This window comes from Echeneis naucrates, chromosome 20 (genome assembly GCF_900963305.1).
Source record: "Echeneis naucrates chromosome 20, fEcheNa1.1, whole genome shotgun sequence".
NCBI lineage: Eukaryota > Metazoa > Chordata > Actinopteri > Carangiformes > Echeneidae > Echeneis > Echeneis naucrates.
Window position 1 is genome coordinate 7194390 of NC_042530.1, and position 25770 is coordinate 7220159.

Genomic DNA, 25770 nt, shown 5'->3' on the forward strand with positions numbered 1-25770 from the left:
GACCTACACCAACACTGTAGATTTCAATTAACAACACAAATTTTTACTACCATCAAAGCCTCACAGATACAGACAGCTTTTAAAAACATTTAGTTCAAATTGTGTAGGAAATAACACATTTCTAACTGTTGAGAAAAATTACAGAATTAACTGAAGGTAGGGACCTTGTTTTTTGCCCACTGACAAAAACCTTTTCTGACAACTGTGTTTAACACAAAGTACAGCAGCATACTGCCCTTTAGAGGCTGAAAGCAGTAATTGTACAATCATTAAAATGGCCAATTAAAGTATCAGAAATCACACAAAATTTTATTCAAGAATCATTTTAAACCAAATCTAGTTCATCACTCACTTCCACAATAGTTTAGGATCAAATAAAACTTACAGGCAATGTTTTCTATTTACAGCTTACATTTCAAGACAGAAAGTACATCTATTTGAATATAAAAAATATTATCCCAGATCACAAGTCTGCTAGTTAATGCTCAGTAATTTGACCATGTTTTTTTTTTTTTTGTTTGTTTGTTTCTTTTTACAAAAATGAGAAAAGTTTTCTGCGATCCAGCTGGTGACTTTAATCTGGGCTTTCTGCTGATATCCTGGTGAAGTACAGAACTGCAGGCTGAGCAGTGATGTTCTGGATGCTGTAGGCATGTCCTATGTGAACAGAATACACATTAGAAGAAATCAACTTTTCACAGCAATACATCTAAGGCTCGTTTAGAAAAGGATACTGATGTTTAAATTAAAACAAAAAAATTCTAAAAACTACTGAACCAACTTAAATGCAATATAAATATGTAATCACATTGCAATCTTACCACATTGCACCATGAAGGATTGTCCTGGGTGGAAGTTGGACTGACTGCCATCAATGGTTACATTCACAGAGCTTGTTAATAAGTTAAAAACCTTAAAAAACAAAAAACAGACAACAGCAGCAAAATAAATACTATGAGAATGAACACATTTTGAAAAGTCTGGTCTAGTGGCACTCATAGAACAGACAGACATGTGAAAGATAATAGAGAAAATGAATTGACTGACTGTTGTGGCACTGTGATCCACCCAGAGAGGTTTCTTCATGTAGGAACCCAGCAACATCTTTCCATTACATATTGAGTCACAGTTTAAGTCCGCAAGGACACCAATCGCTCTGCCTTGATAGAAGTACCAGTCAAACTGGTCTGGACTGACTTCAGCACCATCTACAATGGTATCAAACAGTCATAATTATTCTGTTAGCGACAAGGCCAGAAATACCTTCATTTACAGCCTCATTTAAGGATTGTCTTACAAAAAAAATCTGATGAGAAAATTAGTTGGTATGTTAATATTAATCAACAAGAATCAATTATCTCTCTCTCTCTCTCTCTCTATCTCACACACACACACACACACACACACAGCTTTTCTTACTGTTGACAGTGGTAGACCACAGACTCTTAAACCACTCTGTCAGGTTGGCCTTATCCTTTGGCTGTAAGATCAGTGGTCTGAGAGGAGGAGCACACAGATCTGATACAGAGAGCGCAGCAGGTACTCTGGGCAATGGTGGAACTGAAACTAATTTAACGAGAGAAAAAGTACAATTTAAACATTTGTCATATAAGGCCATTAAAGTTAACAATAAAGGACCAGATAAAGCTACTTTGTCTGCATTGAACATTATATTCACTTCTTTGTAACTGCATATATAAATATATAGTCTGTGTTTCAAGTTCCATTTTAAATGGTAATTAAGGACTTGCATGTTACCTGTGTACAACTAAAATTGTTAAAATGCTCACATTTAAAGAAAATATGTGGGCTAGAAATTTTAAAGAAGAGCAAATAAGAATATGTATATACTTGTATCATTCTCTGCATAAGGGCTCAGCGCAATCATAGAAGAGGGTCCACTTCTAAGGTCTTTTAACCTGCCAAAACAAATGTTTCAATTAGACAGACAATAAACAGAGAGAAAGAAGGAAAGATAATATGTAGACTTTGACTCACGTATTCCCATGCTGACAACTGTTGTCTTGCTGGGAGTCCTGAGCAATGGAGATGTTCTGTGTGTTCCTGAGCTCATTGGCATCCATGCTGCCTATATCTTTAGCAGCATCCTCACCAGGATGCATATTATGTCCATCATTATCATTTCTGTCCTTGCTCCTGGCAGCCATTGGAGTCTCTGCAGCCGATGTGGTAATTTCTTTAAATATGGCTAGAGTGTGTTTGAGAGTCTTTGGAGTCGACTTTGGCTTCAGTTTCAGCCGAGTTACATGAGCTCCCCCTGGTGGTTTTGATGAAACTGCCATGTTACCATTTTTGGGAGTTCCAAGTCCAGCACATCGGCTCTGTTTTGCTTGCTTCTTTCTTTCTTTACCAGACTTGGTCACTTTGGGATTTAGCTGCTGAGATTGTGCGGAAATGCTCTCTGTGTCCTTAGGCTTGTCATCAACTGTCCACCACTCACCAGGAGGTTTCCTTCTGCGTTTCTCTGGCTCTGCTACCCTGAGATGCATCAAAGGTCCTCTGGGAGAGACGGGCACTGATGTGACGGAGTTTTTTCGATTAGAGACAGGATGGTATACTCTCTGAAACACCTGCTCTTCTGTAAAGCATCATAACATCTTAATGAGTTGCAGTTACAACAGTAAATCACCATGACAAAACTATCAAATGCTTACTTGAATTACCAATGACATATTTTTTTGGATTCCCAAAGGGAAAAAAAAAAATAAATCTGAGTATTCTTTCCACCACTGAGCATACCTGAATTAAGACTGAGGTCTCTATGTGATAAGGCCAAAGAGCTTGACTGCACATGATCCAAATCCTGATCCTGTTCCTGGACCTCCTGCTGCTGCTGCTCCTCATCCTGCCCTGACTCAGTGGTGCGAAACAACTCATCAGTTGCTTTCATGTCATCCTGTGTTACTCCTCTTGCTAGCTTATTTTTGTCCCGCTTTCCTTTCGTTGTGTTCTGATGGGAAAAGATTTCAGGTTGCTTCTGATTTCTTTTCTTTACAACTCTGTCCTTCTTTGACTTCATAGGTGAAGTTTTTGCTCCGCTGGTAACTTTGTTTTGCTGTTTGGACATCTTGACTGTTGGCTGGGTGTCCATAACCTCTGTCATCTCTGTGCTCTGAGGGCAATTTAACCTCCACTTTCCAGTTTTTCTTTTCCGTTTCAAAGTAATCTCACTTTCCTTCGATGAGCTCCCATCATCCAACAATGGGTGTTGTTTGGCCTTTTTGTCTGTGGAACAATAACAAAATAATTTCAAAAACCTGTAATACCACTTTTGAATGGAGTAAGGGAAGGAATTTTTTTAAATCTATATATAGTTTAAATTTAAACTAGCAGAAAGATTTAATTTCAATATGAAAGAAAGGTAAAGGTCTTTACTGTTAAGAGAACCTGTGTGTCCAGCATCTGCATGGTTCTTCTTCTTCCGTTTCAGGCTTTGTTCATTCTCAGCCTCATCATCCACTTTGTCTTCAATACTTTCAGATTCTTGCATTTCTTTTTTGGTCCTCCTTAATGATTTAGCCCTGCTTGTCTTCATATTTTCTTTCTCATCTTTGGAAGAGTTTGAGCTTTTCATCTCAGAGGCCTTCTGAGCTTTCTGGGAGAGTTTCCTGCTGGCTGTGGCTGTAGGTTCCTCATTTTTCTTGTCTTTTGATGGAATCTTCTTGAGTTGTGTTTTTTCATTTGATTCTTCTTGTTCAACCAAGTTATCAACAGGGGACTGTTGATGCTGGGGACTTGACGATTCATTTGTATCATTTGCAGGCCCACTCATTTGATTCTTCTCTTTCCCCTTTTTTGTCTTCATTTTCTCAACAACAGTGTCAAGTTTGGCATTAGCCCCCTCTGGTTCTGCCTCTTTTTGTGCAGTCACTGTTAGGCTGCCTTTCTTCCCCTTCTCTGTTGAACTGTCTTTGTCTGTACTGGAAGTTTTGTTCTGCCACTGTCTCTTACTGGTGGGAATCTTACTTGGGATGGAAAACCAAAGAGGTGTGTCATCCTCCAAAATCAGGAAATCATCCTCTGGCTCGGGAAGAGGAGTGGGAACTTTTACTGGAGATGCTGATGTCAAAGTCCTGAAACAAACAAAACATGCACACACACATTTATATATGTATATACCGACTGAATTCTTTATAGTCTTTTGTTTTAAAACTTAACAGCAACTGTTACAATCAAATTACTAACTCTTGCACTGATCTTAACTCACCGTGCAGGTTTGGGATGTCCAGCATCTCTAAGCCTCTGCAGAAATGCTGTCATGTCTTTTCCTACATGGGTGGACGTCTCTGCTGGTGGTTGACTGAGAACACTCGTTGAGTGTCTCTCAGGAGTTACTTGTTCCTCTTCTGAATTAGAAATTTCCAGGCGTTCTTGCCTAGTAATGATTAAAAAAAAAACAACAAAAAAACAACAGCAACAACAAATTATTATTTTATTTTAGTTATTCACAATAATGTTCTAGACCAGTAAAGTCACTGAACATTTCTTTTGCCTTCCAAAGGAGGTGCTGGGGGTTTATTCTGTCATTTTTCTTTGCCAGTGTGACATTAGCATGTAATCATTATTTGAGAATGAAATGACCCTTACCATGACTTCTCCATCTTGTTTTTGTGGGGAGACACCATGACTTTACTACAGTTAACTTCCCTTGGAGGAGACTCCGACTCAAAGTCAAGAATCCTAAATAAAAGAAGAGTTACCACTGAAACTGAGACAAAACATACTGACAACACCTTATTTATCTGCTGCACCTTTTTCAGCATATATATCTAATATATTTAGGAAGGAAAAAACGTTTTCTTACATCTTTGGGGCGTGCCCATTGAGTTTCTCATTTGCTGGTGACTGTATCTTTGTGTCTTCCTTTATTGCATCTTCACAGTCAAAGAGAACTGGTGGCTCAACTTGCTTCTTTTCATTGTCCTCCTGTTCAATATCTTCTATAACCACTTCATGGTCTATAGGGCTGGATGTCTTTATGGGTCCATGAACATTGAAGATGCCCACATCTGCAAGAAAAAGAAACCTGCCTTTAACAAGCAACACATGTAGTTGGTGTACGTTTAAAAAGATTTAGAAGAAGATCTTACCGATATCTGTGTTAGGAAAGGGTGACTGTGTTGTAGGATGATGCAAAGCATCCCCTTCAGGCCCCTTAAGAGTTACAAAATATACATTTAATAGCACAACTTGTATAAAGGTATATTCAATAATTCAGGATTAATTTTGTGATTGGATGGATAGGAAATGCTGAGTGTATCAATTGGCACATAATATAATTTTCCATTTTATTCACTTAGTAGCTACATTCAGGGACACTGTCCATAATGGCACACATCAATCAGCTAGATTTTGGGAAAACTTTGGGACTATACATTACGACTTCACAATTAAAAAAAGAATATGACCACTATCTTATTTTCCCTTTCACAAGGGCAAATGAATAATTTTTGAACATGATAAATATGTGGACATTACCATCTGGCAAGTTAGAAGTGTTTTGTTTGGGTTTTCCATCTGTGGGACTGGGGAAAGGTCTCTCTCGCTTTGTTTTGTCTCATTGTCGGAGTTGTTGAGCAAAAGAGCGGGAGGACAGAGGTAATCCTGTGTGGGAGAATCTGAGGGATAAAACAGCACAGATTAACATAATAGAAATTCGAAGCTAACTGAAATAGGGCAGCATGGTGTCATAGTGGTTAGTGAAGTTGCCCTACAACAAGAAGGTTGTGGGTTCTGTTCCCGGGCCTTGGGCTTTTTCTGTATGAGGTTTGCATGTTCTCATGTTTGCGTGGGTGTTCTCCAGGTACTCCGGTTTCCTCCCACCGTCCAGACATCATGTTTGGGTTAGCTGGTGACTCTAAATTGTCTGTAGGTCTGAGTGTGAGTGGTTGTTGGTCTCTGTCTGTCTCTGTGTGTTGGCCCTGTGATGGACTGGCGACCTGTCCAGGGTGTACCCTGCCATTGCCCAATGTGAGCTGGGATTGGCTCCGGCACCCCCCACGACCCAGAAATGGATAAGCGGTAGTAGATAAATGAATGAATGCAATACAAAATATTAAAACAAATTAATTAAACAATCAACTCACCCAAGTCATCAAACATCTTATCCACATCTTCAAGCGTCAGTGGTTCTGACCATTGTTTGGGCAGACTGCAAACACAAGTGTTACAGGTGAAACATCTGCAATCATTCGGCTCATTAGGTTCTTTAGGGAAGCCATTTCATATCGTGTACACCTATGTAAACATACCTGTCTTTGTTTGTAAAGTAGCAGAGCTTCCTCTTCGGCCTCCTCTGTGAACAGTGAGAAGGTAAAGAGAAAGTTCATTTACACCGTGACAGCTGTAATAAACACAACAACGACATGTCTAAAATAATGGTCTACTAAATGAGGCTTAGGGTTATATCTGAAATATATTATTTTCAAAATCCTTTGCACCACTATATCAAAACCGACATGTATTTAACATTAACATCTAACGTGCACCCTCGGTGAGTTGTATTCTTTTTAAGCCAAAAGTCCGGACAGGACGGACAACATGATGAAGCTCAGTGTTTTAAAGCATCAGACCAGAGCACAGCCTGTAAAGCTTTCCTCCCCTCGGACACTTTAAAACACTCGGTTTTTCAGGTAGGATGATGTCGGACACACAAAACGACCCATTTTGCTCTCAGCCCCCTCTTTCGGAGGCGGCTAACGATATGTGTTTTACTCAACCCTGCGTCTTCTGGAGCACAACTGATGAAAGGAAACACAAAGGGAAAATCTGAACTCACCAACAGAGGGGTGTTCTCCATCTTTGTCAGGTTTTATTTCTGCTTTGTGACGGGAACGATAGACGACGGTTTCCGGCAGCGAGCTCAAAGCTAACGTCTAGCTAGCTAACATCTCGATCTCATCAGCTCTCTGTTGTCACATCCAAAGTGTCCGTCAGACTCCAACCTGTAAAGAGACACGATAGAATAAAACTAACGACCATTTAAAGGTTGGTCACTGGCTGTCCTGTTGGCTTGATAACCAGCGTTAATGTTAGCAAAACAATGGCGCTATTTACAGTTTGTAACTAACCCGCGCGTTCTTGGAGAAAAGGCGGATGTGGGCCCTGTGCGTTGTCTGTCAGGCAGGACCATCGCCACAATAAGTTGATTTAACAGAAGCTTATCTACAGCGAATGACTAAGAAAACTGAACTAAAACAACACAAAAGAAGAAAGTGTTGTATAAACGGAACTATGTGACGGAAGGCGCTTTTGCTAGTCGACATAGATTTGTATTGTCAAGGATGGGCTGCCTGAGAAACTGAAATATGGACGAAATTACCACAATAAGAATATGTTCTTCCTTTTTAACGCGGTCGTAACGCAAAGTTTGGGTGTGTTACTGCTTCCTACTGGGCTGGAGCCTGAAAGCGTTTATTAAATAAAAGCTGATGACATTTTAATTTCGATCAAATATGTCAATATCTAAATTTACTCAGTGATACTGGGGCTGAACCAGGAGAGATAGTTACAATTTATGTACATCCATTGTTGCATGTTACTGCTGCATATCCTCACATAATCTGACACCACTTTAGATTATGATTAATTCAACTTGAACAAATGATACTCCTGCCATATCACATTCATTTTTTTAAACCACAAATGTGTAAATATCCACATAGACCTTGTTTAAGTTAGTCTTAAGTTAAGTAAGTCTTGTGATTTCTTAAATTATGCTCTATGCTTGTCTTTCCACTATCAGAGGCGACATATTACTGAAACTCAAAACTTTATTTACATCAGACTTGAGGAACTAGGCATCTTGCATTAACACCCCCTTAACTGTTATATCTAGCCTGATTTAATAATACAGAAATTTACAGAGCATTTGACATAATTAATGAAAATATATGATACATTAGGGTTGGCTCTTATGATTATTATTATTTACAAAGTCATTATGAACAGTTACACAATGATCTTTATAATATATGATATCAACCACCAGTATTTTATGGAATAAACCTGTTTAACAAAATATCTTCCTCTGCTTTTTAGATATCTCCATGGGTTCCATGGCTTCAGGACTGACGTCTTTGTAAAGTGGCTGCTTGACATGTCTCCAAATCACCAATCCAATCCTCGTGATGAATAGAGCAGAGGCTGATGCCAGAAGCACAACTGGGTGATAAAAATACAGCCGTTACAACTTTTAATTAGGTATCTGTCATCACATTTTTGCTGTTTTTGCTGTTTGGAGTATCTCCAGTCTAGATACAGTTTCAATTACGAAATTGTCTGAGAGTCTTACCAATGAAGATGCCATTAATATCGGGTGACTTAGCATCGTAGTTTTTTTCCAAGTTTCCAGCCAGAGCCCAGATCACAACAGGGTAGGTGATGAGGATGTACCGCACATGTTTATCAAGTACAGTGTTTTCCAAAAGAAACCTGTGAAACAACACCAACTAATTCAAAATCTCAGTCTTGTGCATTTCACATTTATTGTAATGCATTGTGTGTAATATGCTTACCACACAAACAACACCACAGTCAAAAGAGAGTATGAGATGGTGGCGGCATCAGTTGGGGACATCTTCACATCATAAATCAGTACAATGGACAGGTTTATCAGAGTTGCAATGGTTGTCCATGTTGTGTATATCATTACGCCATTTTGAACCTACATGAAAATATTTAAGTTTAATTTATGGAGACGTTTACATAATAACAATTGTGCAATTAAAACACATTACATTAACTTGTCATTAGCCATATGGGCTCAAGATCAAAACCTTAACATTAGCACATTCATCCTACTCACCAACACACGGAGGAGACACAGGTCTGCATTGTGGTACTTCTGGAGCCAAGGTCCATAAATATGAAGCCCATGGCAGACGAAGAATATCATGAAGTAATTTGTGAGGATAACCAGGATGAGGAAAGCCAATGCAGCAATCATCATTCTTTGGTGAGGGACAAAACCGGCAGAAAAAAAGAAAAAAGCATATTTAATTATCCTGTTTGAAAAAATTCATCAAGATATAAACCTTTATTACAGCAATTTAAAATCCCTGAACAGAGACTCTCACCCTCTGTCCCAAACAAGCAACCAGCCAATATTGAAGCACAGATTGAGGCACCAGCTAATGAAGAATCCATAAGGCAACACAGCAGGGCTGCAGTAAACATAGCCATAACCATTCCTACAGGACAAAGGAAAGATGAACATTTGGTTTGTGAGATATTTTAATCCATAGTTCAATCAATTCCAAGATATTTCTGCTGAGTAAATACGCAAGAAAATGTAAAAATGGGCACAACTTTCTGCAAAGACCCGCGAGGATGTAGATAATCATGATGGTAAACCAGATGTAGATGACACTCCAGATGCTAAAGGTCCATCCTGAAGGTGTAATCTGAGTGTCAAACATATCTGACACATTGCCTGTGGTTGTATAATAAGGACCTAGAAGGAGATGGAAGGCAAATATTCAGTGATATTTTAGAGTCTTATGACATGTTCAAGTAATATTGGTTATTTCTCAATAATCTTGGAGTCCCTATTCACAGTGTTAGTTAACATCCCCCACTATTGCTAATGTTATAAACAGCATTTTGTGACTTACCTTTACCAACAACTGACAGCCCATTGAACACCAAGCTTATGGCAAAGGTGATAAATGAAACCAGAATTGCAGCAAGACGTCCAAAATTGTGTTTTCCCATTCTGGTTAACTCTGAGAAATACAGATGATTCAGATGTAGAAGCAAGGTTAAACAACATGCACACAGCTACATAGGTGTTGAGAAATACTGAAATATCCTTGTGTGAGACAATGAATCCCTCTCAGCTTAAGTGGTGATGACCTGCAGTTCAACCTGACCTCTGACATCAGGGACAGGGCTGACCTTTACCCCAAGCTGTGGTGTTTTCATAAATCACCAGACATCTTGTTACCTCTTTAGAAGTAAGCTGTCTTTAGAATTAAAATCTTGTGGACCAAATTAAACAGGAAGCTCATTACAAGTAAAAAAAAAAAATTACCTATGTGTGTTGGTCCGATCCACGTATTAAAAAAAAAAAAAAACAGCACCGACGAGATTAAAACTTGATAAAACACCTGTCTTTACTCTTCCCTATGTGAAGACCAAAAGTAATTGTGAAGAAGACAGAGGACTGCCTACTTTATAGAACTGCTGGTTGTGTAAGGGTAAAGTTTACAACCTATCAAAACATCACGTGTCTCTTATCTTGAATACATTTCTGCCTTAGTGCATCATAAATAACAACTGTTAATATTTCCAACTAACATGTTATGAATATGATTTTATGCATATGTGTATTGTGCCAATGTATATATTCTCTGTAAATGTGTTGATTTATATTTTAAATCACCAGATTTGGTAACCAGTACTGCAAGACAATCAGACTTCAGTCTATAGTTTTCAGTGAAAAATTCAGTTTATGCAGAAATACATTCAAAAATACTTTAGTTTATTTAAATATGTTGCCCAGAAAAAAAGATTACGTTTTTCAAACCTGACCTTTAAAACTCCTACTGGAAGAACAGCAATATATAAAGATCAGTCTTATGCAGAAAATCACACCACCTTATATTTTTTACATAAAGAGTGAAGCTCCTAACTTATGAGACAGATGAAGAGGCATGTAGGGACAGAGAATGGAACAGCATGTACCAAACAAGGGGGGGCATTATTACAAAGTTATGGATAAGACTAATCACATAAGAACATGACAGCTGACAGTCCAAGTCTGAGTCCATACAGTACAATTACAATACAGCAGTGTGATCATCCATATCATTGTGATTCTGTTTTAATTAATGCTTTTATCATTATTGTAGACTTAAGTTTGTTGTATCTGTAATCATTACGCAAAGGCAAACACTTTAGGAACACAAATATTTAGTTTTGACGGTAGAGAATAAACGAGTCAAAATTCATGAACATAAACAGTAAAATTTTGCCAGTTAGTACGAAAAAATTATGGTAACTTCTATGCAAGCGTTATGTGTGTTATGCACCAAGGTTTCTCTGGAAAATACCCAATGAGTTAGTTCATTTCAACATATATTTCTGCTTCTCAGCGATCTCTGCCCGGATCACTGCCCAGATTACAGCTGGATAAATGGTGAGAACAAACCTCACATATTTGTCAAGGACCCCATTTTCAGAAATAAACACGTGAGCGAGCCAGAACATTTGCTCCAGAAATCTGAATTTTATTTAAATTTATTTATGAAACGTTCATTATGATATTTCTGTCTTTTGCACATACCACATAGAAAACACTACAGTTAAAACGGAAAGGGAGACAGTGGTAGCATCCTCCCGGGACATGTTTGCATTGTATTTCAGCACAACAGCCAGGTTAACTGGAGTAGCAACAGTTGTCCATGTTGCATATGTGGCACAGCCATTTTGAATCTGCAGTAGAGACAATAAATAACAAAAAAGATGCTGGAACAGAGTCATGCTGCCAGGAGGTAAAATAAGAAAATAAATGTGAAATCGTGCCACAAGTCTCACCAACTCACAATGGAGCCACAGGTCTACTTTGTTGAGCCAGGCTCCATAATTATGAAGACAAAAGTAGGAGAAAAATATGATGTAGTTAGTCAAGGTGATCAGGACGAGAAAAACCAGGGCAGCAAGAATTAATCTTTGATAGAGATGAAAGAGAAAGGTCATTATAATGGTCATACATGGAGCAGAACATATCAGAAAATAAAATAGAGCAACTATATTCAAGCACAGTGGGAACCAGACGGCCAATGTTGTTTTGCCATTGTGGATATGACAGACTTTCTAAAAACACAAGAATTTTACACTGAAATACAACACACAGTGTGTCTAGTCTTAAGACTAAATACTTTTTATATTCACAAGGAAAAAAAAAACTTTGCGGTACTATTTAGCGTGTGTTTTTGGATGAAAGTGGCAAACAGTGCAACTTCAACAACAGGAGGGGCTTTTATAATAACAGGATCCTTGTTGTGTAACAGCCAAGCCTTTATGACTCATTAACGCGTGTTCGGGTTTAAAACCTTTATCATCCGTCTGCCCTTTGTTTTCAGACGATGGACTGAATGAAAATAAAACAGTGCTATCAGCTAAGATGAGCAACTCCCTGCTTCATAACTGACTGATAAAAGTGATGTTTGGTAGCAGGTCTATTATCCTTTGTATTATAGAGTTGTGAAATGTTGGTTTCCAGCTAGCTGGAGACATCGGTGTCATTGTGGTAAATGACAACTGAAAAAAGTCAATACTGTGTTTATAGCAGGCTTAAAATGAAAGGTGCTATTATATAAGCAGAGAGTGAACATGACCACATGAGGCCATAGACAGATCCTAAGTGTCCGGCCCCTCATAGGCACAAACAGCTGTGCAAAGGACCCCACTCTTTTCTTAGAAGTAAGCTGACACTGAACGACTATGAATGACACTTTGTGACATTACACATCTTGTGGCCTTGTGAACCTTTTACCCCCCAGACTGTGACATGACAGGTAACCAAAAAAAAAAAGGTGACTTCCTGACCTTTTCTCTCAGCCCAGCTTGTCATCCTCTGATTCTCTTTCCTTTCTCCCTTTGACCTCACCAGCAGGGAAGCAGATTCCTATATACTAAAAAATACTAGGCAATACCTGACTCAGTACTTTGCATGTCTGTGTTATGCTTTATTTTTCAGTCTTTGCAGATAAGTTTGTGTATTTCCATTAATGAACATTTAAAACATGATGAAAATAATATTTTTTCTCTGTTCAGCCTTTTTTTCTTGACACTGTTTAAAAACAGATTGAAAAGTTCCTTCTTTGAAAAACATGGTTCTCCTTTTCTTATAAGGGGAGCTGTAGCAATTGCTTTTTGTTATTTCTGGTTACATGTGTAACTCTCTGACTGTGGTCATAAACTAGTTTTGTAACCAACAATTGATGGCATAACTAAAGCACTTTGTCACCCAGGAGGTGGGACCAGAGTCTTTTATAAAGTTATGAAATGATGATCAACTTTGTAATTGTATCAACAATGTCTTATTGGATTATGCATTCTAGTTCATGTGATACATAAGCATTTTCCCTGTGTTACACAGAGGGTTTACTTGAATGATTTCCATTGATCTACAACATATTTAAATTTGTTTATTTATTTGTAACCATCCCTTTAATGTGGCAACAACTGGAGCAAATTTGATCTGCATAATGTTGTTTTCCAAAGCTACAATGAAACACATAGATTTTTTTTATACTTTTAATTAATAGCTTAAATGTAATGTATAAAGCTGTCAGATAACTACAGAGTAGTAGGCTAAAACTATAAATGTATCCTGTTAACTCTAGTAGCAGAATTTGGATAAAATGTACTCAAGTAGGCCACCTAAATTGTATTGTATTTCATAAGGAAAGAAAATGAGTAAGGCTTTACTGAAATCAAGCTTTATTTCCAAAATGAGTGTCCAACAAGTGCAGCCAAGGTTGTGGAACATATGTTGCATAAGAAAACTTCTGAAACATAAATCTACAATCCAAATATTTACAAAACAAAGGGTTCAAAAATGAAGCATCTCACTCCGTGAAAGCTGCACATTTCAAATGAACAAGTGTCCAAACATTTGTTGGTAATTATGTACAGTCCTTCAGAGCCATCAGTCTTTAAATGTCCCTGTCAGCTACCAGAATCTTCTCCTTGGCAGCATCCTGGCAGCATCCCGCATCTGCGGGCAGTACCGACGTGTGTGAGCTCGATCCCCGGTGGCCTCACACATGGGACAAGTGTAGGTCCGGAGGATGGGACAGGCCACCCTGCCGTCGTTGGTTTTCAGCTTGTGTGAGCGGTAGACTCTCGGAGTCTCCCCGTTCTGCTTGCAGAAGCGGCAGAAGTCCGAAGAAGAGCTGGAGTCAGACAGGCTGCTGGCCGAGCTGCTCTCTGCGGACTGTCTGTGGTCCTCTCTCCGGGGTGAGGCCTGTTCAGTCTCTGGGTACCTGGTGTCTTTGTGCTCCACCTCACGCCTGTGGCACAGCTTCTCCAGCATCCTGCCCAGATCCAGGTAGTCATGCCACATGTTGAAACAGCCACTGTCAGCCAGCAGGGAGCTCTGGACCGTCTGTGATTGGCTTGGCGCTGTTGTCATTTTTGGAGACGAAGTGCGCAAAGTTTGCGCGTTTGTTGTTGCGTCTCATATTTATAGAGGACAGAAATGGCTTGGAAGTGCAACAATGTTTTTTGGCCTTTACGGGTAGATTGATGGCAGGTGTCCCTAGGGAGAGAAATAGGGAGATAGACAAAAAAACTCATGTTTTGCAGTTTGGATGTTTGTCTTTCATGTGAGAGGGCAGGAAAATATCACGCCCTCTGTTGGAAATAAAAACGATAGCTACCAAAGATTTGGACATGCCAGTGTATTCAGACTGTATTCAAACAGGCAGGAAAACTAATTACGTCATTAAATCAGAGATAGTTGACAACACAAACAACACAATCTTAATGTAGAGATTACTTTGACATTATTTCACAGATGCATCAAAGGAAGTGGGGATAATGTTCCTAATTCTCTCAAAGTCTTTAGAGGGGCCTTTAGTTATGACTTAATGCTCAGTGAAAATGAAGAACAAGAATGTGGACAGTAGGTAAAATGTTCAAACATTGAAGTCTATTGTTTCAAATTCTGTACACATTGCACCTGCCCTGCTGGAAGTTCTGAAGGTTCAGACAAGTGTCATTAGTGACCTAACATCACCTGCTTTTTACAGCAGTAACACATTATTCATGAATAAAACATATTTGAAAACCAATAAAATAAATGTATCGATAAATAGAAAAATTGTGGGTCGTCTGTATATAATGTCCAATATTAAATCAAATTAGTTGCCCAATGTTTACCTGACGATTTGTTGTACCCACACGTCCTTTGTTTTCTTTTTTCACAGCTGTTTTACCTTTTCACTGTTGTTGTTGTTATTATTATTATTTCCCCTCTGTTCGTTTCGGTTTTGCAACAAGTTAATATAATTTCTTGAAAAATGGCACAATATGTTTCCATTTCTTTTAAGGTCTTTATAATGACAATAAATAAAGACTGGTGAGAGGAGTTGTTGGGGCTCGGAGAATAATACGATAATGAGGATAATCCCGTCGATGAGCGCTGTCATCGGAGCGTCGGTGTCGCTTCCAAACAGCATCAATGTTTCTCGGCCTTTTCCACAGAACTGAGGATGCGACGGATGAAATGGTCCAGCTTAAAGTTAGCCAGGCGACATTTTAAATGCACAGTTTCGTTTGGAGGGTGCGTGATGTGCGTGTTTCCATGGTTATTGCGGTGCTTACCGTTTTGTGTTTGGCTGTTGACTGCATTATGTGGTAAAATTAAAGAAAAAACACATGTTGACTAAGATTTCCTTTTGTTTGTTTAAGCATCGCATTTTCTTTATTTATGTTTCTGTTTTTCTTGGTGGAGGCATCTCGCAGTTTGGGCGGAGTGTAGATCGGTGCGGGGGAGTTGCGGGGTGGTGTTGATGAAGCGTTAAACATCGCGCATGCGCTGTAGCATACCGGCAACGGCTGTACGGACGGTGGCCTAGCAGAGCAGGGGATTACAGAGCCCAATTTGACAGGTCAGACAATAATAAGCACTTATATTTGACAGTCCGTGGGTAAAAACGTGTCATAATCAGAAGTTATATCTGTTATCAATGTCGGCGCCGTTTTGGGAAATATTGGGCTGTCGCACGAGCTACCGTAGACGTTGGATTTCCGAGCTAACGTTAGCCAAGTAAGCTAGCAGCTAGCCGTCGGTAGTTACTACGCTAACAGCGACTGTGACATTAGCCGGCTGAGCTAAGTGTAGCCTTCCCCGGTACTCGGTATTGTTCTCTGCTCTTGTCAAAGGTAAATCGTTAAGGGGAAGCAGCTCACGGGATTGTTAGATAGTGAGATCTTGTTTGTTAAGATGTTGTTGAGTTGTTTGTTAACTACGCCGTGTCAGTAAACATGAAGCTAACGAGCTAGCTAGTATCCTCAGATGCCCCCATTTGTTGTACAATGTTTGTTCAGCGGACTGATCACCCCTTTTTTATGTGCTTACTTAAACTACAGCTGGAATTTTCATTTCAGCATAGGTCATGTAGTGCACGATTGTCTTTTAACTTTTTATTAAAAATGCTCAAGTCAAGCCAACTAACATTTATACGTATTTGTGTGCATATTTTCAGGCTGCACAATGAGTCAGGGTAAGGACAATGCACGACTTAAGAGCTACAAGAACAAGTCTCTCAACACAGATGAAATGAGAAGAAGGAGAGAAGAGGAAGGCCTACAACTACGCAAACAGAAGAAGGATGAACAGGTGAACAACGTGTAGACAAGTCATTTCGTCCTCCTTATTGCAGAGGTTCAGTTAGTGACAAACAAATGACCACTCTTTATAATCTTTCAGACAGTTTCATGACAGTATTGCAAATGAAGACTTGGAAGTAGCTTTTGCAGGAAAAAATGATTAATATAAACACTATGGTATTGCAGCTGTTTAAGAGGAGGAATGTTGCCACAGTGGAGGATGATGGGACCCTGGAAGATGATGGGATGGCCGATAGTGGCTACCTGGAGTCCCAGGCCAACAACATGGACCCACTCATGGTGAGACGAAACGTTCTGAATGAATTTAGTACTTAATAATACTAATACTATAGTATTTTATCTATGGTTTATACAATCATTAATATCCAATGCTTTACAGGGTGGAGTGATCTCTGAAGATATGACTCAAATGATTTTCTCCAGTTCCCCTGAGCAGCAACTAATAGGCACCCAGCGCTTTAGGAAACTCCTTTCTAAAGGTAAGGGTGCTGTAGATAACTAAAATTCCTGATGAATACAACGCTGTTCATGATAGTGGTCATCTGTCTGTTTCCTAGACTTTACAAGTGCTGGAAGATAATATTTTTTTTTTATTTAAACACAAATTTGAATACTGAAGTAAACACTTTAATCAAAATAAAGCTGTGTGATAAGTATTGCAAGTAAATTTTTCCATATTATCAACCGCTGCTCTCTCTTACATAGAACCCAATCCACCTATTGATGAAGTCATTGCCACTCCTCGGGTAGTGGAGCGATTTGTTGAGTTCCTGAAGAGGAGAGAAAACTGCACATTGCAGGTACATCTTGCCAAATAAAGCTTAATAACAGTTCAGGTGTGCAACAGCTAATTAAACTGAGGGATCTTTAGGCTTGTTGTCCCTTTTTTTTCCAAATAACATTTTATTGTTTAAGTATATATTTATTCATGTTTTAATGAATTTACTGCATGGAGAATGTGCAATTTGACTGTTTAAATAAAACCAGAGAGACCAACACATTGTGATATTTTTAAATATGTTCTAGTTTGAGGCAGCATGGGTGTTGACCAACATAGCATCAGGTACATCCCACCAGACACGGGTGGTAATCCAGGCAGGAGCTGTGCCCATATTCATAGAGATGCTCAGCTCAGACTTTGAAGATGTACAAGAACAAGTAAGACACATCCACCAAAAGCTACTCAAACGTTTCTCATGATGTTTCTACATAATTGTGTGCCCATCTCATTGTTGCTTTAAATATCCTGCCTTACATATTAGGACGAATAAAACATAGTGGTAGTTATTGTAAACATTTTACATCATTATTATCATTATTATATCACTTTTCTGGTCTATTACTTGAAGCCATGTTATTGAATGTAATTGAATATTAAGATTGTGATACTATTTCCTGAATAACCTGTGTGCCTCAGGCAGTGTGGGCTCTGGGAAACATAGCAGGAGATAGCACAGAATGCAGAGACTTTGTGATAGACTGCAACATTCTGCCATCCCTGGTGCAGTAAGTAAAAACCAAGTCTCAATGTTTTCCTTCAAAATCCTCTTGTTAGACTCAAATATTTTAGATCACATTTCTTCAGTAAAACATGTTTGGTCAAACTCTTCTTGAAGGTTATTGGCCAAACAGAATCGTCTAACAATGATGAGGAATGCAGTGTGGGCACTCTCAAACCTTTGCAGAGGGAAGAACCCACCTCCAGACTTCAATAAGGTGATTTTTTTTTTCTCCCAAGATAAACATGTCACCATAGCAACAGTACACTTCTCGCAGTGATAAAGTAATTTCTTGCTTTCCAGGGTCATAGCATGTAAGTATCTAAGATGGAAGAAAGTTGCTCCTATTGACGTTAACTGTACTGTACCATACTTTTTCTTCCAGGTCTCTCCATGTCTCAGTGTGCTGTCATGGCTCCTGTTCGTCAACGACACAGACATCCTGGCTGATGCATGCTGGGCACTCTCTTATCTATCTGATGGTCCCAATGACAAAATCCAGGCTGTTATTGACTCAGGAGTCTGTCGTAGGCTGGTGGAATTACTGATGTAAGGCTTTAGTTTTGTTGGGGAAACACATATGCCTCTTGTTTGATTGTGGTATAGGGGTGCAGTCAGCACATCCATCATCTCATAGAATGTTTCAGTTTATTGGCACCATCTGAAACTGCAAGGCACATTGTTTGCATAATTTTAATTTCTAAATATGTCTGAAATCTAAAAAAAACAAACACAAAACCCCAAACCTGTTCTGCTTTGTTAAAGGCATTCTGATTACAAGGTGGTATCTCCTGCATTGCGAGCTGTGGGAAACATAGTGACTGGAGATGATCTACAAACGCAGGTAAACGTAACATATCAACAAAAAAAGCAGTTAAACTACCTACTACCTACCTACCTCTTATGTTGTTTGAAGATGTTTCGCCTCTCATCCAAAAGACTTCTTCAGTTCAGAACTGAAGAAGCAAAGTCCAGTTGCTTCCCACTAAGTACTCCAAGACCAAGATGACCTGAATGACTGAGAACCTTCACAGACATATTGCTAATTTCTTACTGTGTTGTTATTTTCTAGGTGATTCTGAACTGCTCAGCGCTGCAGTCCCTGCATCACCTCCTGAGCAGCCCCAAGGAGTCCATCAAGAAGGAAGCCTGCTGGACTATCTCCAATATCACTGCAGGCAACCGAGCACAAATACAAGTGCGTGTGCTGGACTTCACTGTAACTTGGATATGTTTGCTCTCAGAGGCTTTGGAATGGACTTATATTTTTTAGAATGTAATCCTTGGTTTTCCTAATTGTAGATGGTGATAGATGCTGTTCTTCTGCCTCCTCTCATCACTATCCTGCAAGTAGCAGAGTTTCGCACAAGGAAGGAAGCAGCCTGGGCCATTACTAATGCCACATCTGGGGGCTCTGCAGAGCAAATCAGGTGAGACCACTGATGTATTTTAAAATTCCTGTACATCCCAAGCAGCTTTCACTCACCGCTGGAGCATTATGCTTCAATATGTAACCTACTACAAGTTTCATTTTGGATTCATTAATACAAATGCACCACTTAATTACAAGTAAGATTTTCGACTATCTGGGAAGTGATCAGGGAAACGTGAACTAATCTTCATTAAATCAGCTGTTGGTGTTAACTATGGTTTTCATCTAGTATTATAAGATATTCCTTCAGTTGGTGTATAATTTAAAAAGGATGTGTCCTTTTTTGTCATGTTTGATGAGCAGTAAACGTTTCATTCTATTTCTCTGTGTGCTGCCCTCTGCAGGCATTTGGTGGAGCTGGGATGCATAAAACCTTTGTGTGACCTGCTCACACTTATGGACTCCAAAATAGTCCAGGTGGCTCTAAATGGCTTAGAGAACATCTTGCGTCTCGGAGAGCTGGAGGCCAAGCGAGGGGGAGGCATCAACCCCTACTGTGCACTCATTGAAGAGGCATATGGTAGGTTTATATATCTTCAATAACAAAAAAATACATTGAAATTATTACATACATGCAAATTAAGATTGTAGTATAAGGAAACTGGCAAATTACATTTGAATTTAATAAGGTAAATATTTTTGGCTTGATAAAATGTGATGAAGTTTACATTGACAGTTGGTTACTTACACTTACACTGATATAATTAATTCTAACTGTTCCATCGGAGCATGTTCAGATAAAAATCCTTCATAAATGTTGATGGCTCCAAGTGAGAACATGCATTTTTATGCTCTGTATTGCCATCCAAGCACTATTTTTATTATTATTATTATTTTATTTAATTTTTTTTTTAATTTTACCTTTAGAAGAAAAGTGATTTATTTTATTGAACATAACCAAAAATGCACATAATTAAATAAATGCCAACTTTCCGATTGGCTTATTGCACTGCTAAGAAATCTTGGTAGATATTTTACTCAAACGATGTAGGATTTATTATTTAAAACTACTGTTTTCTCCTTAGGCCTGGACAAGTTGGAGTTCCTGCAGGGTCATGAGAACCAGGAAATCTACCAGAAAGCTTTTGACCTTATTGAGCGCTACTTCAACACTGAAGATGAGGACGCGTCTCTGGCTCCGGCTGTGGACCTCCAGCAGCAGCAGTTCCTCTTCCAGCAGTGTGAGGCCCCGATGGAAGGCTTCCAGCTATAATGCTAAATCCTCCTTCTCCTCACTGTGCACCACCTTCATCCTCACCTCTGCTCATTTCTCTCGCTCTGTGCCCACTGCCATGATCAAGGGCGATGACAACCCTCGGCGATTGATTTCAATCATTATCATGATGATGAAAAAATGTACCATTACAGGAGCACGTGTGTGTGCGTATGTCCAACGTGGGTCAAGTTCTGCAGTCTTGTCAGCCAGTTCGTGAAGGTTTCACTCATTCTGTTGCGCTGAGCTCACCTCTGCGCCTAATTCCTCGGCACCTTCTAGCAGATTTGCCCTGTTACACGCCCCTTCATCTTACTTTTTGGAATTCCTCCACAGATCATCACAAATGAAAAGCACCTTTCTGTGTTCCTGTGTGTCCCCAGTCAGTGGGTGTTTTTGGACTGCACTGCTTGTCTGATTGAAGCACTAATGACTTGCAAGACAGACAACCATGGACGTCATTTTTGACCCCTAACCCTAACACCCCCCCCCTTATTTCCACACCCACACAAAAAAATGATCTAACCTAAGCACTGGACTGACCGCGAGACATCGACCACATTTTTAACTGTGGTTACTGGACTGAACTGCCCGCAGTGGGGCCATGTGGCCAGTTTAAACCTTGGACTCAACTGACCTCTACGAAGGCACTTAAATAACAAAAAGATAAATGGAGGTGAACCGACATGTCCTCTCCGGCCATTGGACAAGTGATCAGAGATGGACAAATTAGGAACCTGACTTTGTCGCTGAGGGGTGGAACTGGTTGGTTACAGAGCAGGCTGCTTGCGTTCCCTCCTGGATTCTCATATCATGCATTCCTCTATCCAGTAATGGGACTTCCTTCTGCACAGGCTCCATCCTGAAGAGTTTAGACTGCCTCCTGCCTCTGGTGTGATGTGAATAACCCCATAGAAACATGGGATTTGGAGTCTTCCCTCGCACTGAGACAATTGGACAGACTTGGACAAGACAAAACAGACTATGTAACGCTGGATTCTGTTCAGCGGCAGACCAGCAGGAATTTTTATTATCTTACCATAATTACATTTCATTTGCAGCACTTTAGTTCAGGACTGATGCGTCTTTGAGAGCATACCATAGTTTTTACATAAACTATTTAATTGGTTGATGAAACAGCTCTTCCCTCCTCAGGAAGTGAGGTGTAGAGGTGTGGTCCGTATCCTCGGTCCCATTCTGCTAAAACAAGGATTCCAATGTACTTCATTGTTAACCCTTCCCACAGAGGGACTCAAGCAGATTGTGGACTAAAATTTGTTAGCACACTAATCAGTAAATCATACTGCCTCAGCAAAGCTAGGAGAACTTGTGACAAAGTAAATCTGTCTCTTAGGAAAATTGGCTCTTTAGGTTAGCATCTGTCGTGTTGCTGATGGTGCCATAATCCTTATTCTGCAGAAATCCTTCCAGATAATTTCAACAAAAAGTCAGCTTAAAACTTGAAAATACTGGTGATCATTTTAGTTAGCTAAACTGAATGTTTGTTTACTAAGTCTTCTTTGCATTGCTTACTTTTGTCAAAAATCTCTGTAAGAGATGACCAGCTCTACATGTACATGACTGTTTGTTGTATTGTTTGTGCAACTGTCCTGTTATGCTATTTGCATAAAATCCGTTTCATGAACCACACTTTAAGTGAATCTGTTTCACTGTAACACAGTATTTTGATGACATTTCACTTGACCAACTTATAATACAATACAACTAATAGTAGTAGTCACGCTTTCTGTGGAAGGCCACAGCTCGTGATTTTTATTGAATAATCAGCACATTTTCTCATCTGACATAAAAACATCAGATGAGCTCAATTCAGAAAATAATACTATATGCAACTATTCACATAGTTTAATTTTCCACTTAACATAGATGACCATTTTGATTCTCAGCATGTAGCAGCTGCCAAACTATCCCTCTATTACACACAGAGGAAAATAAGTTGCCAGTACCCAGTGAGGGAAGAGCTCATCAACAGTAATAATTTCCATTACAGTACTGAAACTTTGAGCTCTGAAAAATGAACCAAACTAAATCCTTGGAAGTATTACTTTATTAAACAAAATTCTTTGTGTGCTCACTGTATACAACCAGATGTGACAAACAAGCGTTATTCCGTGATTTCTGGGCTAGGACAGCCTGTTTTGGACCATGGATCAAATGTCTGTGCCACTTCCTGTTATTGCTGAAGTTGTTAATGTTCACTTTAGACAAAGTCTGAATTATCTTTACAAGGTGGATAAAAACATGGTTGCCTTTGACAAATTCTAAAACGGACATCAAAAGCATTACATTTAAGAGTGTGAGGTATCTGTTCAGACTTCAATCCAAGCGTTGCCAGATTACTTTCCTCTATTGTGCATCTGATTTGCAAGTGTAAATGCTAACAGTTAGTTATAGAGATCTGCAGTTACTCCTAATGTGTACAAATGCTCTCAAATTAGTGGACTTTCTTGGAAAACACTTTTTAACCTCAGTACACTCACACTGGATGCCAAGGTGTTGAATTCTATGGTTCTTGGTCTCTGCAGGTTGTAAGAGCATGACCAACTGTCAACTAATTTCTTATAAACGCTCTCCAGAGGAGAGGCAATGGGGAGCTCGGAAGCTGTGATAAATATAGCATGGAATGGAGACACTACCAGCTCAGCATTTGGAAAAAATGACATGGCTTTAGAGAAGCCTTCCATCATTGAGCTTTCTCAGACAGAGCAGCAGCTTTTGCCTCCTGTAATTCCTGCCTCCACTTCGCTTTCTTCTCCATGTTGAGAGCTGTCAAAGTCTCGTTCCTCCCTGCAGCCTGCAAAAACGGGAACCCTTTTTTGTCACCTGAAGTACGTCTACGGTGTTAAACTACGTGATGGATCGATAACTGAGAAAACAGGGTGACTGAACAGTGCACTTGTCACTAGTCACCTACTCACCCGCTTGCCCAGGATAACCATCACCAAACAGGCACCAACTGTGAACGCCATCATCACATAGCAGGCCTTCACTCTGACTTTGTTTTTGGCAGCATCAAGCATCTCAACCCTGCAGCACATGGCAGCACATGGAAAATATACAACAGATGTTTTTAGGTGTGTTCCTTATCTTGGCAACAACAATGTCTGTTAAATCAGTCACCTGACGCTTTTCCTTCAATGACACAAAGCCTTTTTTTTTTTTTTTTTTTTTTAAATGCAGTGCCTTTTTTCCATTATGTGTACATGAGATAGGAGGTCTGCAGTTTGTATGTGTGACATGTCTTTTATCAAAGCAGAATATCAGATAACGTCTCCACCCTGATGTCAGTAATTACCTTCTACAAACAAACATGAACCAGAGCAGTCTCACCACTGCTCATGCAGTTAGTAACCTCATTTTCTGTGTTGCAGCTTAAATCACACAAAAGGTCAAACAGATTCAAGCGCTGTGGGAGATCTGGTATAAACAGGAAGAGGCTACTCACGACACAAATTGTGGTATCTGGTCTGGGGTTTTAAAACGACCTGACCAGATCAGAATCTTCTTGTCCATCTTGGAGGGTCTGGCGCCTGGGATTTTGAACGAAGCGCCAGTTGCTGTGTGATAGAACAAAGCATGTGTTAAAAAACGGGCAAAAACAAATCTCAAGTCAATAAATACAAATTGTGCCCAAGAAGAGTGACTGCAGGAAAGTTCAAACCCCACGCATTTGGTCCACAAGTCTAGGCTGACCCCACTTCCTATGGGACTTTTTCCATGACTGTTATGTACACTCGCTATTTAAATAAACAAGGCGGGGTTTTATCTATAGATTTTGATGAGAAACTTGTATGTGGAAGTTTAACATCACGCTGGTTGGATGATTAACAAATTCATGACATAATAGATTAAAAGGGAATGCATGGTTGGAAATGGCTTTGGTTGAGCTGGATCCAAACCTCATACCTCCTGCTGGAGACTCTGCTTTGACCTCTTGTGGTTTATTGCACATCCCTCTGTGGCTCCATGTTTCAGCAACATGTCTGTACCTCTGACCTGTTCAAGTACACAAAATCAGAAATGTGTTAGAGGATGACAGCCAAAATTCACTTTCATTGCCTGAATTAATCTGCAGATTGTTGGGTGTCACAATTTCGGTTTCCAATAATGCGCACATCCAATTATCCAATTAGAGCTGCTGAAGTAAAATAAACAGCTAATCAATTTTGAAAATGGACTGATCATTTTCTACTGATCAACTACTCATTGCAACTGTGATGTGCTGGATCTTCAATTTCAACTAACTTTGAAATTTCCCAACACAAAGGTCGACTTCTGTGCGTTGCTTTTTATGTTTTAACAACAGACCATTAACAAATTAAATCGTATAATACAGGGAAGAATCAATTTGTGTCATTTCATTTCCTTGATTTTAACACAAGCATACACGATGAAAAACAAACAAAGCTGACATAAATAAATCCAGCAAACAGTCATTCAGTCGGTTTGTCGACACACCCTCAGGTGGAGGAGCGTTAACTTGAGCTACTATGGAATGACTTAAAAAAAAAAAAAAACAACGTCACAATTCAGGAACAAAATCTGTCGAGTCTAGGACCGTTTACAGCCACGTTTCACTGAATAATAATCCAACCACGAGATAATTATGCAAAATAAAACATTCGAATAAAAATAAATGATGTTGTGTTGGATACATTTCCAATTTGACAATGAACTTTAACACCACAATCCACTGGAAGTTAGTGCGTCATGAATATCAAAACAACAGAGACATTCAACTCGATACAAACCGAAAATGTTGCCGATGGACAGTCGAGATCTGACGAGATTCATATTTTGGAGAAAAACAGGATATGATTTAATAAATTAAGCAGTCCATGCGTCCGAAGCTGCGAAGGAAAGAGATTAATTCACCGTCAGCTGCTGAAAATCAACCTGCTGCCCAACAAGACGTCACATAGCTGTCCGTTTATGTGCCTGATAAAAAAAAAACATACATTACATATATCACACAAAAAAAATAAATAAACAGAAGTATATGATTATGTTTTGTATTTTCAAGCCCCACCAAAACAAAGAAAGCTAGTGGACGGTTGTAGGCTTTGGCACAGTGAAAAAGGAAATTATTTTCAGAAATTATTTGACGCGGTAGATTGCACTTTTCCTTACGGACACGAGTTGACACTTGTTATGTAACTACTCTGTATCTCTTGATTGTGGATGTTCAACGTGTGCTCATTTAAATATATATATATATA

The 25770-nt window shown here is 39.3% G+C and overlaps 5 protein-coding genes across 7 annotated transcripts; 1 reads left to right on the forward strand and 4 right to left on the reverse strand.

The window, feature by feature from the left end:
- Window positions 1–453: 453 nt before the first annotated feature.
- LOC115061077 (actin cytoskeleton-regulatory complex protein pan1) lies at window positions 454–7243 on the reverse strand. Of its 3 annotated transcripts, XM_029529301.1 has the most exons (17): window positions 7092–7243; window positions 6800–6965; window positions 6273–6316; window positions 6108–6172; window positions 5500–5639; window positions 5112–5175; window positions 4826–5030; window positions 4609–4701; window positions 4229–4396; window positions 3397–4094; window positions 2761–3246; window positions 1999–2599; window positions 1852–1919; window positions 1420–1566; window positions 1048–1208; window positions 822–912; window positions 454–657 (listed from the first exon to the last, which is right to left on the reverse strand). In XM_029529301.1, the coding sequence occupies exons 2-17, from the start codon at window positions 6818–6820 to the stop codon at window positions 575–577; spliced, it is 3135 nt and encodes a 1044-aa protein (XP_029385161.1). In that variant the 5' UTR covers window positions 6821–6965; window positions 7092–7243; the 3' UTR covers window positions 454–574. The 3 variants fall into 3 exon arrangements, with proteins under 3 accessions (XP_029385161.1, XP_029385162.1, XP_029385163.1); XM_029529302.1 differs by lacking the exon at window positions 7092–7243 and having other exon boundaries at window positions 3409–4094; window positions 6800–7079; XM_029529303.1 differs by lacking the exons at window positions 6108–6172; window positions 6273–6316; window positions 6800–6965; window positions 7092–7243 and adding an exon at window positions 5736–5842.
- LOC115061347 (uncharacterized) lies at window positions 6922–9735 on the reverse strand. Its single transcript, XM_029529657.1, has 7 exons — window positions 9636–9735; window positions 9328–9475; window positions 9099–9212; window positions 8828–8972; window positions 8538–8686; window positions 8315–8454; window positions 6922–6965 (listed from the first exon to the last, which is right to left on the reverse strand). Exons 1-7 carry the CDS (start codon window positions 9733–9735, stop codon window positions 6922–6924), a joined length of 840 nt encoding a protein of 279 aa, XP_029385517.1.
- Window positions 9736–13702: 3967 nt separating this feature from the next.
- Window positions 13703–14164, reverse strand: LOC115061259 (nanos homolog 2-like). The gene has a single exon (XM_029529546.1). The coding sequence runs from the start codon at window positions 14162–14164 to the stop codon at window positions 13703–13705; it is 462 nt and encodes a 153-aa protein (XP_029385406.1).
- A 1423-nt stretch (window positions 14165–15587) lies between these two features.
- On the forward strand, window positions 15588–23181 carry kpna1 (karyopherin alpha 1 (importin alpha 5)). The gene is made up of 14 exons (XM_029528945.1): window positions 15588–15644; window positions 16242–16375; window positions 16552–16665; window positions 16766–16865; window positions 17092–17186; window positions 17413–17544; window positions 17804–17892; window positions 18003–18102; window positions 18271–18434; window positions 18651–18729; window positions 18958–19083; window positions 19188–19315; window positions 19662–19837; window positions 20343–23181. Exons 2-14 carry the CDS (start codon window positions 16250–16252, stop codon window positions 20528–20530), a joined length of 1617 nt encoding a protein of 538 aa, XP_029384805.1. The 5' UTR covers window positions 15588–15644; window positions 16242–16249; the 3' UTR covers window positions 20531–23181.
- fam162a (family with sequence similarity 162 member A) lies at window positions 22581–25448 on the reverse strand. Its single transcript, XM_029528949.1, has 5 exons — window positions 25303–25448; window positions 24458–24547; window positions 23997–24108; window positions 23470–23578; window positions 22581–23345 (listed from the first exon to the last, which is right to left on the reverse strand). Exons 1-5 carry the CDS (start codon window positions 25343–25345, stop codon window positions 23235–23237), a joined length of 465 nt encoding a protein of 154 aa, XP_029384809.1. The 5' UTR covers window positions 25346–25448; the 3' UTR covers window positions 22581–23234.
- Between the last annotated feature and the right edge of the window lie 322 nt (window positions 25449–25770).

Coding starts and splice junctions, on each gene's coding strand:
- LOC115061077 (XM_029529301.1), bottom strand. CDS start 6,820: ATGGAGAACACCCCTCTGTTG. Junction 5,640..6,107: donor TAAGATGTTTGATGACTTGG/GTGAGTTGATTG, acceptor TTTATCCCTCAG/ATTCTCCCACACAGGATTAC. Junction 1,920..1,998: donor AGTTGTCAGCATGGGAATAC/GTGAGTCAAAGT, acceptor TTGTTTTGGCAG/GTTAAAAGACCTTAGAAGTG.
- LOC115061347 (XM_029529657.1), bottom strand. CDS start 9,735: ATGGGAAAACACAATTTTGGACGTCTTGCTGCAATTCTGGTTTCATTT. Junction 8,973..9,098: donor TTGCTTGTTTGGGACAGAGG/GTGAGAGTCTCT, acceptor CCCTCACCAAAG/AATGATGATTGCTGCATTGG. Junction 8,455..8,537: donor ACTGTGGTGTTGTTTGTGTG/GTAAGCATATTA, acceptor GTTGTTTCACAG/GTTTCTTTTGGAAAACACTG.
- LOC115061259 (XM_029529546.1), bottom strand. CDS start 14,164: ATGACAACAGCGCCAAGCCAATCACAGACGGTCCAGAGCTCCCTGCTG.
- kpna1 (XM_029528945.1), top strand. CDS start 16,250: ATGAGTCAGGGTAAGGACAATGCACGACTTAAGAGCTACAAGAACAAG. Junction 18,730..18,957: donor GAGATGATCTACAAACGCAG/GTAAACGTAACA, acceptor GTTATTTTCTAG/GTGATTCTGAACTGCTCAGC. Junction 19,316..19,661: donor GGCTCTGCAGAGCAAATCAG/GTGAGACCACTG, acceptor TGCCCTCTGCAG/GCATTTGGTGGAGCTGGGAT.
- fam162a (XM_029528949.1), bottom strand. CDS start 25,345: ATGAATCTCGTCAGATCTCGACTGTCCATCGGCAACATTTTCG. Junction 24,109..24,457: donor AGCAGAGTCTCCAGCAGGAG/GTATGAGGTTTG, acceptor TCTATCACACAG/CAACTGGCGCTTCGTTCAAA. Junction 23,579..23,996: donor CAGATACCACAATTTGTGTC/GTGAGTAGCCTC, acceptor CATGTGCTGCAG/GGTTGAGATGCTTGATGCTG.